At 36.9% G+C, this 12,247-nt stretch overlaps 1 protein-coding gene across 1 annotated transcript in view; it reads right to left on the bottom strand.

Moving 5' to 3' along the window:
- LOC106080233 (homeobox protein unc-42-like) overlaps nt 1-12,247 on the bottom strand; it is a 58,285-nt gene that overhangs the window by 1,842 nt on the left and 44,196 nt on the right. The window contains exons 4-5 of the mRNA XM_056022391.1: nt 1,719-1,909; nt 1,290-1,440 (exon numbers count right to left, since the gene is read on the bottom strand). Coding sequence (XP_055878366.1) covers nt 1,290-1,440; nt 1,719-1,909 — 342 coding nt within the window. The remainder of the gene's footprint in view (nt 1-1,289; nt 1,441-1,718; nt 1,910-12,247) is intronic.

The following is a 12,247-nucleotide window of genomic DNA, read 5'->3' as shown; positions in this document are numbered from 1 at the left end:
TTATATTACAACAAAACTGTTTGAGGTGATTTTTTTTTTTAAATTTTGTTTCAAAGGCATACGGGAGAAAAGAAAAAGAGTTTGAAAAAGCTTTTTTCTTGTTAACAAGATATTCAAAACTTATTTTGAACAAAATATTTTTTAAATACATAGAACACTTGATTTTATAAGTGAATAAGTATACATAATCATAAAAACACTTGTAGGCAAATGTTTGGCATATCACAAGGTAGTAGGTAGGCAAGGGTATCAGACGTACGGCAAAGGAGGACATGTCCTCTTTTTTTAGGGTACCTCGTCCTTCGTCTCACGGGCATTTGTCTAAAGTGCATTCGTTTTCTTGTTTATTCAACAACATATTTCCCATAAATTCAATCAAGAAAAAAAAACAACTAGATAATCTCCTCCATGTTGCCCCAGACAACGCGGGCCATATGAAATAGTGACTGCCCTTGCTTGGTCAAAATACTTGCGCAAAGACAATGAAAGAACATTTCCTAAGGTTAAACATTTTCTGTTTCTGTTAATTTTTTCTGTCTTGTAAAAGAAAGCACACTTTCACAAGATGACGTCCAATATTTGTGCTTTGAGACTAACTAATGCACAAGCGAAGAAGCTTCTACCCAGTAATCATGTTATTGGCAACTTCTTTGCCTCCCTTGGTGTGTATGTGTCTTGTCACCCAAGTCAATAGAAACAAAAATGGAAGGCAGCACTAAATGTGTCTTGATGAAAGGGGAGACAATGAAGTAAGGAATTCGCCAGAAACATTTGTTTACCTGGATCTGACGCAACAGAAAACCAAAGAAAACTATTTCTGAATTTACAGGACCTTGTCTGACACCACACAAAAATAAATAAATAACTATTGGATCAACTGCTGAATTTACGGGACCTTTGTCTGAAGCTACATGGAGACGTTGGACTAACTTAAATTACCAGATCGTAGTCGGTGGGAAGCGTGCGCTTGAACTTGGCTTGTCTTGGCTACCTAGAAGGGGGCTCGAGGTTCGACACCCGACTCGGGCAGAGTTGCGTTTACTGAGCGCCCAAAGGCAGCACGGAAAACCAACTCCTAGATACCCCCTCCCCCCTACTGGTCCACAAATGAGATTGGACCAAAGCGCTCTGAGCATGCTATACGCATGAAAGTAGCACTATATAAAAGCTATAATATATATAGTCTGAGACTACATGGACAAACTCAACTTACCAAACCAACGAGACTACATACACAAACTCAACTTACCAGACCGTAGTCTGAGGCTACAAACACAAACTCAACTTACCAGACCGTAGTCTGAGGCCATAGGAAACTGCTGGACTTGACGAGGCATACTCATAGTAGCCGCCATGTTGGACCCTGCCATGCTACCCATGTGAGAGAACTGGTGCATTCCACCCATAGAAGGTGGGTACGTGGAATTCATTTGTGGATATCTAAAGGACAAACAAAAAATCTACATACAGATACTAGTATTTCAGAAAAATGTTTATAAGGCTTAATCATTTTTTTTTAAAAACCTATCATGTACATTTGCACTGAAATAGATTATTCACGTGCCTCAATATGACTAATTTTAGACCCAGGTAATATCAGTTTTTTTGTATTTATTGTAATGGCCAAACCAGTAGATGGAAGTCGAGTGAGTAGATGTATTATATTTTTACTAACCTGATCTTAAAAATAAATTTAGAACCAAAATAAATATACTTACACAAACTCTCCGTACCTCGCCGCCATGTTGTTCATGTTCATGTTGGCGGAAGTGGGGTAGTGATAGCCCCTAGTGTTTGTGGGATAGATATTCCTCATCATTCCGTTGCATGTTGGGATAACGGGACTAAGAGATTTGGCCAGTTGCTTTTCTTGCTTGCGATATTTGGCCCGGCGATTCTGGAACCAGACCTGTTATATAAAAGATATGTTATTGACTTATGAAATCATTTATCTATCATGCATTAAACGGTATAAACTAATCTGTAAAAAAAGCCAACCATTCTGTGGTATTTATTCATCAATCTATTATCATGCATTATGTTGTCTCAAAAAAACAACAGACATTTCTTGAAAGAATTAGATAATTACGTCCCAGGCCCCAGGTATATTCATATATTGATCTAGTCGTGCATGTACATTAGAGACTTAAACTCTATCAAGTCATTGGTTTTTCTGGCTGATTCAGGCAACCCGTTCCATGCTCCAATATACCTGTTAATATTTTCATCATTTAGCATTTTAGATCATCAACCAAACTGACTGCAGATCTTAGTATGTTGGCCTATCCAAATGAGGTTCTAATGTATGTACAACGTTCTTTAGTTCAAATATTAACGCAATACGATTGTATCTCATGGAAGGCGGATAAATAAAAGTATGTTTTGTAACTTTAGAGCTACCCACACTTTTAGAATGTTGAAAATAAATGGATCCCTTGGTCTTTCGCTTTCCCAGAACTGAGTTTTCTTAAGACTGTGTTATAAATGAGTAAATATTTTTTTTTAATTGTATTTTTTAAAATAAGATTTTGATTTTGTTCTGAGCCCATTCTATTGGAATCATAAGAAAAAGAAATGTAAACACATGTAAACACATGTAAACACATGTAAACACATGTAAAAACATGTAAACACATCACATGTAAACACATCACATGTAAACACATGTAAACACATGACACCAAGCGTTTAGTTCTTCATTGGATACCAGTTGTTCACGTCACGTCCAAACTCACTATCATATTTTCATAGGCTATACACTCCTATATGCACGCAAACAAATATATCTTTACTCAGATACTCTGCATCTCTCTCTCTCTCTCTCTCGTACCATCTCTGTCATGCTGTCCATTGTCTCTACCCACTTTCTCTCTATATCTCTCTCATGCTGTCCATTTGTCTCTACCCTTTTCTCTCTATCTCTCTTCTTTCACATTGCTTTCTCTTTCTCCCAATCTATCTCGTTCTTCCCTGTATCTCTTTCTTCTCTCTCTCTCTCTCTCTCTTCTCTCTCTCTCTCTCTCTCCCCTTGATTACTTATTGGTCAGCCAAGTGTCATCACGACAAAGGTTAAGGTGAAGGTCAAGCCGGTATCGATCAGGCTGACCACATTCGGCCAATGTCATAATTATGATTGAGCGCCCCTTCCTTCCCCTCCCTTCGACACCATTCAACAAGACATTTAGGTCTTACCATAGGAGCAAGGTATTTAGGTCTTAGCATTGGAGCAAGACATTTAGGTCTTACCATAGGAGCAAGACATTTAGGTCTTATCATAGGAGCAAGGCATTTAGGTCTTACCATAGGAGCAAGACATTTAGGTCTTACCATAGGAGCAAGACATTTAGGTCTTACCTTAGAAGCAAGACATTTAGGTCTTACCATAGGAGCAAGACATTTAGGTCTAACCATAGGAGCAAGACATCGACATTTGACAGAGGACCAAAGGTCTAAAGTCTAAATCATTAGTTGCAAAAGCCAAAACAGGAAAAAAATTTAAACTATTCAAATTACGCAAGTAGGGCTAAATGTGTCATAATTTAAGAAATAATATTATGTTTTAAAAAAAAGTCTCATTTCTAATTGTCACAGATTACATTATAGAATTGTGTGTACATTTCACATTTGAAAGAAATATAAACCCTCGACATGAGCCTCGGGATTTACCCCTCAAATTTAGACACTTGACAGCACGTCAGGATTTACCCAAGGGACGTGATGATGAAGTTTGAAATCTATTGGTTGATTTGGAATTAAACAAAGACATTTTTTTAAAAGAGTTAGTGCCAGAGAATTGGCGAGAGTAAGAAAGTAACGCCAGTCGATAAAATAATTGGTTAGTAGACAGTCACGTTTCTAAGAGCTCTGTTTGAAAAGCCTTTGTAATATGTTTCATGCTCATTGATTTGTAATTTGTACATAAACTGTACTTACGTTGTATTTAAATAAAGTTCCAGAGTTTTGTTTTATCAAAGAATCGTTAATTGTGATTCTAGATCGTCATTTTTTTAAACTATTGAATTCAAGTAAAATCCCCGGCATAACAACACATCGTACCATCTGCATGTTGTTACACTAATAAATATTATCTTATCTTATAAATTACAGACGTTACTTCAAAAGAGAAGATACTTACGTCTTACGCATTTCATGTGTCAATCATGTCATGCATGTTAATCAGTGACTTAAACTTATTTTATAAAATACAGACGTTACTTCAAAAAAGATGATTAGGCCCAGGGCCGGTCTTAGGAAAATGCAACCTATGCGGCCGCACTGGGCCCCGCCCTTTCATAGGCCCCACGCGAATTCTAGGTGTAAATTATAAAATTAAACCATTTTAACTTATTGTTAAAGGGTTCCTGGAATTCTCCTGAAATTGTAAAATATATAAAAATCCCCTGAAACTATTAAAATCTTCTGAAAACTGATGCAAATCTCCATAAAAACAGACAAAACAACGCCAATCCTACTCGCGATTAAAAAAAAAACGGCATATTCAGCTTTCATTTAATAAGGCGAATTTTAACCAAACCAAGAAGTTCAAATACTTAATTGACTTTAATTGTCTCTGGCATCTATCTCGACATCTTAAAACAAAAAGCGATAATTTGCTATTCGATAGTAAATCTAAAAGGCAGAATGTTTGTCGGCTTTTTATATGAATATCTACTATCTACTGTAGATGGCTCGTAAAGTTTATTTGACAGTGATTTTGTACTTAGTAAAATATGAATAAAATGTAAAGACGAATTTATTTTCTAATACAAAGTCTTAATTTTCACTTATTATCCTTATCACAACCCAGAGTAGGCCCCGCGCAATCCGTTTCGCATAGGGCCCCGCAATCTGTAGGACCGGCCTTGATTAGGCCTACGTCCTACGCGTCCCGCTTCTAGTCATGCATGTTAACCAATGACTTAAACTCTACTAGTAACTAAGTCGTTGGTTTCCCTGGCAGATTCAGGCAGCCCATTGCATGTCCTACGGTCCAACAGACTTTCTGTCTCCTGTTACATGAAGTAACACCAGCCTTGATCACTTCTATAGAAGTTAAATGCTACCAATGTTAATGATGTACATAAAAATGTAAACACAGCTACCTAGATTTATGGATATGAGGATTAGCTAATGGGGCAAAGGCTTGTTTTTTTTAACATCGTGGATCTTAGTCTCACTGATTGGTTTCCCTAATTGAGGCCATGCAGGGTCACATGACCCAGCATTCAGTACTGTAAAGGGAAACATAACTCATAAATAAAAGAGTGCATACGTTTTCTGCTTTTAATTAAAGTCGACAAAATGATCGAATATACATAGTCAGGTTAGTAATTATTTGAAACAGCTTAATAAGTTGGCTTGAGCTTCCGAGTTTACCAACGAATTATACTTTTTTTTTTCACAGTGTTGTAGTTATATTTCGGGCTTAATGGGTCAAGACTGACTTGAGTCAATGCACAAGATAGTCGAAACAGTTATCGGTTTCATATTTTTGTTTACATCACAGAGCGTTCTATAAGTTACGTTAAAGTCCAAAGCAGCAGATAAAACCTCAAACTTGGGTTTATAGTTACGTCAGTCCGAAGCGCTTACACAAGACCAGTAAGCCACCCAGGAAGTCTAAGAGTTTAGTCAGTGCACAAGACAGCATGACATTATAAAAAAACCTAACAGTAATTAAAATTAAGTCTGTGCACAAGGTATAACATTTCATCATCTTCGTAAAGCTAGAAAAATAAATACACATTCCGTGACTTATGTTAGTCCAAATGACAAAATAATTTTTCAAAATATGCTTTCTCATAAATATTTTCTTTTTCTTAAAGCAATTAGTCCCCACGTTCAAGGTCACAAGAATAAATTTATAAAAAGTCAAGGTCATTAGAACGACCTCTTTTCTTTCATTAAGGAAAAGATATATGCCTAGATTTAGATCTAGAATCTCTCCCGATACTGTGACCAAAGACTGACCAGTCTGTGTGTAGCGAGAATAGGCTGTAATAAAGCTATTTACAAAAAGGGCCTTAATTCAGGCTGTGAATGGACCTCCAAATGACTAGGAAACATCAATTATCGGACGTAATTCAATTATCTTTGCCGGTTCAAGAAGTGAGAGTGGCTGAAAGGGAAGTCTCTCTTCGCCGGTCCTCGGGGTGAAGCTGGGTCTCGGGGCCCTTCTGTCTTCCCTGCATGCAGGGCCCTTGAAGAGCAGACAGTGAGGGAGAGAGGGAGAGAGAGAGAGAGAGGGAGAGAGACAAGGGAAAAGAGACAGAGATGGCGAGTGATGAAAAAAATGTTCCATAAAACTGCAAATACAAAACAACGGAAAATGAAAAAAAAAAAAAAAAAGAAAGAGGAAAAAGAAGAGAAAGAAAGAAAGAGAGAGAGAGAGAGGGGGGGGGGGATTAAACTGAAGAAGACAGATACAGAGAAGATAAAATTATGTATTTAGTAATAAGACCGTGACTTTCAATTATTTAATAGCGGTGAAACATTCAAATCATATAAAAGTGGTGAAACAATCAAACCATATAAAAGTGGTGAAACAATCAAACCGTATAACAACAGTGAAACATTAAAACCATATTGTAGCGGTGAAACATTCAAACCATTTAGTAGCGGTGGTGAAACATTTAAACCATATAATAGCGGTGAACAAGTCAAACTTTATAATAACGGTATTTTTTAAGAGAGATTCATTCACGTGGTCACTAGTCCATTATTCCATTAGTTTGTGGAATGCCTATTCAGGCCTAGCGGAGCACTAGGGTTACGCGGAACACAGTTTGGGAAACACTGCGGCTTAAAGAAAGAAATGTCCAACATTTTTTGAACAGAACAAAACAAACTTAAAATAAAAAACAGTTTTAATATGTTGATATCCGAAATACGCTTCATCTGCCAATTTTATTTGTTCCTGTAATGAGACAACCACTCCTGTGGTGCAGCCGGCTTGTTGAGGTTCCAGTGGTATAGACAGAGTTGTAAGCCTTATTGTAGAGCATCTATAAACTATATCACTGTTAACTATTTCATCTCTGACTGTGAAGTAGAGACTAATATGACTAGATGTATACACAAAATAGACATCTTATTACGTACTCGGATTAAGTTGAAACTTTACACAATTATTCATAGGCGGCGTAGACCATACATTAATCAATAAAATATATAATGAATTTGTCAGTTAATTTCTGGTCATTTATCATCATACCAGATACCTACAAAAGAAATCAATCCTTCAGTATTCACAGATATGTTTTAATATGTCGGGTTTTGTCCCGGCATATAATTCCCACACCCATTCTTGAATAAGTTGAAACTTTAAACAATTATTTATTATACCTAAAAAAAAAAAACATGATTCAATTAAATACTGCAGGCCAACTAGCTACCAAATACCCATGCAGTCCATTTCAGTTCTTAACAAAAACCAAATCTTGATTAACCAAAAATAAAAATGCAGCTTTTATAGTCACAGGACTTAACATGCCCGAAGTAAAAATTGAATTAACCCTTGCATGCGTCTTCCCTTAACTCACGCATCCCGCCATTTCTTTCCTCACCATTCTACCAACCTAACGACCCTTTCAATTTACACCAATTCTCCTTGCATGCACAGTTTCCGTTTCCGGCCAGATTTTTCCCCGTCTTCCTTCTTTTCCCTTTTTATCTCTCAAACTCTTCTCTCTTTCTCTTTGGAATTATTTTTCTTACAGACATTGCGGCGATCACCTACGCCGTTCGCGTGGTCGTAGAGCGTTGCGCCACAAGGATCCAAACGCACGAAGAGCTCTGTTACTGTATGGATCAGAGTGGCTCTGGGCAGACGCCAAAGTTGTTCTCTTATTGGTTGCGTGTCAGATTGTGCTCGCGTCTGCTCGTGCTACCGGAGATTTCCAATTCATAAACGGAAAGTTTTGAGCGGAGAAAAAAAAAAAAGAAAAAGCATAAAAGTGAAAAATAAAAAGCGCTGAAACAAAATTTAAAGGAACACACACACATGCACGCGCACGCACACGCAAACACATACACACACAACATGACCAGATGTTCACATTTATGAAGTTTAAATGTTGGCCTAATATGAAATAAAATAACCTATTTGACAGTTTTTTTCTAAAATTATTAGCGGTAAATTTAATTGTGTTATCTTTCTTATTGAAAGTAGATCTACAACAGAGTTTTTCAAACTTTTGCTAGTGTTTTCCAGTTCCCCCCGACCCAACCTAAGGCAAAGGGGAAATCCTACCCCCCCCCCTCCCAGCCAGCTAAAAGACCTTTGATCTCCAAGTGGAGTCCACCAAAAGATCGCCTGCAGACATTCTGGCGTCTTCTTCAATTTATAGTTTTAATTCAAACACACCAGAAAATATTTTATTACATTAAAATGAGATTCATTAATTAAACTATATAAACTATTTAACTATACACTTTTTACGCAGGGTTACACAGGGTTTTAGATCAGTACATATTTAGACTGAATTCTATTAACAATCATATATGTCACATAATATCTCACATACGTAGTTTCGTACTCTTAAAGGGTTTCTTGATAAATTGTCAAAGTACCAGAAGTCTACGAAGGAAAATTTTAAATAACTAGCACATTTATATTGCTTGGCTTCCGAACCTGGGGTCCTGTGTTCGAATCCTAGTGAAAACTGGGATTTTTACTTTCGGGATCCTTTGGGCGCCTCTGAGTCCACCCAGCCCTAATGGGTACATGACATTATTTGGGGAAAAGTAAAGTCGGTTGGTCGTTGTGCTGGCCACATGACACCCTTGTTAACCGTAGGTCACAGAAAAAGATGACCTTGACATCATCTGCGCTATAGACCAGAAGGTCTGAAAAGGGTAATTTACTTTTATATTTTAAATTTATATTTATATTGTGACTTGAGAGTATTAAAAATTTTGAAGGAGTTTTTTGTTTTCTTTTGTCTAAGGCTGGTCCATAATGTGAGTACTGAACAAGGTAACAAAGATAGTTTGTGTGGAAACGCAAACTCAAAATCGCACCTAAAATATCATAATTTTCTTTTATAGTTTCTGTGACCAAAACGTGACGGACGGACAAAACTATTAGCGGCTATTCCCCTTTCAGTAGCCGCTAAAAATTACTGTGAGTTCTTATCTAGCTTTGAAGTTTCAACCGTTGCTTCAATAACAGAGTCTGTCTATCAGGTGAAGTAAATGGATGCATTCTAAGAAGGTATGATTAATCAGGTCAAAGGTCTTGAATGTATCTAAGATTGTAAGGCGATGTTTTGTATATCTAAGTTATCTCAGATAATTGTATCTCATTGCTATGAAGTTTGAAATAGAATGCCATTGTTATGGAATGTTTGCGAGTCTCTGATGTAAGCATAAGGAAAGTATGGCGGATGTTTTGGTTGAAGAGTTTCTGATGAAACCATGAGGTGGTCTGTCGTAAATCAAGAGAATAATTACTGATGTGAAGAGGGTGGAGACTAGCGACATACGTGAGACAGACAGACATGTATTTTTAGTGAGCTGTATCTTGTTTAAATTATCATTTCCCTTATATTTTTACTCACATTTACTGTCAAGATGAATCTGTGTCTATTTATAAATACAAATTATTTTCAGTTTTATTTTTGAAAGAATCTTGTTGTTTATTTCAATCACTATATTAAGAATTGAGTACGCTTACATAGGTTTAATTTTACTAACTGTTTGGAGCTACAAACCAACGACTTGATATTTACGGCCATAACTATCTGTTACTGATTCATGACCAATCAACCTTTCTCGAAAGACAAAAACCTATCAGCCATTATTAATTGCCATTATCAATTGCACAAGTCTATCAATCATGTAAGCAAGATTTTTTTTGTTTGCCACGCCTTTTTATTTCGCATGCGTACCAAATTCTCGAGAAGTCTCCACCCAAATTTTTTTTCTTCCACTCCCCGCCCCCTCTCAGGCCAGTCCAAACCTCCTCTCCGCCAAACATACACCCTCGGGCTCCAAGTCTGTTTTCACCCTCGCATCTCGACCCTCGTGCCACAGACATGTCGTGGTGAGGCAAACACGGCTGTCTACTTACATTAACTGAGTCTTTGAGACAAAACTCCCACAGGCTGATCGCCGTTGCCCCACTTAACAGCCGTTGCTAATGGACGCTACTGCATCCGTTACGCCGCCATATCTTTAATGTCTGTGCCATCCCCCCTATCTCTGTCTCTCTCTTTCCTACTCTCTCAACCTCAGCCTCTCCCCCCCCCCTTCTTCTCTCCCTCTCCTGGCTCTTCTCTAAAAAAAAAATAAAAAAATCTACGTTGTCAGTAAATATTTGTTTTACAATAAAGTGATGAGATAACAGCGGGAGGTAAGTGGATAGATGGAAGACTTAATGTATATCCTTATATTCAGTGGGAGTGGAGACGACAGACATAACGGCTGATTCGCCACGATAAGACTGTCTTCTATCGCAGTGTCTTAGATTGCTATTAGATGGACATAGATCTCTTGCTTGGAGTGGATTGCTTCAGAAGTGATCGGTTACCTAGAATATAAAAGTGAATAAAAAAAAAAAAAAGAAATAAAATCTTCAGGTTTAAAAGCCAATTTGGGATATTTTTATAAATGGATTTTTTGGTTTATTTGGTGTACAATGATTGATACGTGAAGTATTTTAGAAATCTATTTCCTGTGCACTTATTAGCACTGAAGAATCAAATTTCTAGAACGCTTCGCTTGTAGTACTAAGTAAATAATATTATTTAGTTGGCAAATAAAGATTTTTCAATTGAGCGTCTTTGAAATATTTTTTTTTTCCGTCTGTTTATAGCAAAGTTTCTCCCAATCTTCCTCGTTTCATTTTTTGTATTAGTTTTTTAGTGGCCCCCGAAAGGGGAAAAGACGCTATTAGTTTTGTGTGGAATGTCTGTCCGTCTGTCTGTCTGTCAGTCCGTCCGTCCCGTTTAGATCTCGCAAACTAGAAAAGATAGTGAAAATCTGACACCATAATATTTTAGACCATTCAAAGTTCTGATGCAACGGCTACTTTTTTCTTTTTTGAAAGCGAAAAATCTAATTTTTAAATCGCTTATGCAAGCAATTTTTTTCATAAAAATACACCACTTTCACATTTTTTGTCCAAAAAAAATGTTATTACATTTTTATTGCTAAGTTATGTAAGTTCTGTCATACTAACTACTACATTTACACACAAAAAAGTTTTCTTTTTAAAGAGAAAAAATCTATACAGTTTTTCATATTATCGCGTGAACTGCAGCGCTAAAACAGGGAAATAGTATACTTAACTATTTTTTTTTTTACGGAAAATTTTTTTTCTTGAGGATTTGAATAAGAGATTGACCCTTTACAAAACAATAAGATCAATTAGATAATCATTATAAGACATCAGTTAGGCCAGGTTCACATCTAACTTCACATTCACTTTCACCTATCCTTTGGTCTGCAAGACCGCTGGGGCACCACATAAGATCTGTCAACCTTCTTTCTCCATTCTTCTCTGTCATTTGCCTTTGATAGAATTTCATTCTGATGTTCTTTCTGAAAATATTGAAACCTGCCTTTTTACCTGCCTGGGTGGACCACTTCGGGGGCCGATTTTGAGTTTGTGTTTCCACACAAACTGTCTTTGTAACCTTGTTTTTTTTTTGGTTCCATGATATTGCCCACCATATTTCTCCATATCGCCTTAACCTCTCTCTCTCTCTCTCTCTCTCTCTCTCTGTTTCTCTCTCTCTCTCTCTCGCTAAAAAAACGTAAATCAAATTATAAATATCAAAATATAACAAAGAGCAGATTACTGAGAGAGTAAATGAATGATGAATATCCCTTGTGTCATATATTGTATTTAATAAAAGATTACTTAGCATACGGCGTAAGAATATAAAAGTTGGAGCCGATAACTGATGGCGAATGGTGACTTTATGTCAATGACTTCAGAAACTGAAATAACTCCGCGCAAAGTAAATACAATGAATGTTAACTGAGCTACTTGTCTTTACAGTTAAACTATTTGGTTGAATCTGTGGGTAGTTTAGACCGATAGCTCGTTCATAAGTCACAGGTCTGGCTGATTCATGTTTTGCAAGGGGCAATTTTTGCAAAATTTCAACTTGATCCGAGAAGTGGGAGAAAAGACGTGTAAAAGAATCCTCCCAGATAGACAGACTGACAGACAGAATGACGGAGTGAGTTTAATTTAAGCTTTGCAATAATTATTATGTGTTACAAGCGAAAGACCTTA

The sequence above is a fragment of the Biomphalaria glabrata genome, chromosome 3 (assembly GCF_947242115.1).
Source record: "Biomphalaria glabrata chromosome 3, xgBioGlab47.1, whole genome shotgun sequence".
Taxonomy (NCBI): Eukaryota; Metazoa; Mollusca; class Gastropoda; family Planorbidae; genus Biomphalaria; species Biomphalaria glabrata.
The sequence above is the reverse complement of the archived record's forward strand: the minus strand, read 5'-3'. Positions and strand labels throughout refer to the sequence as shown.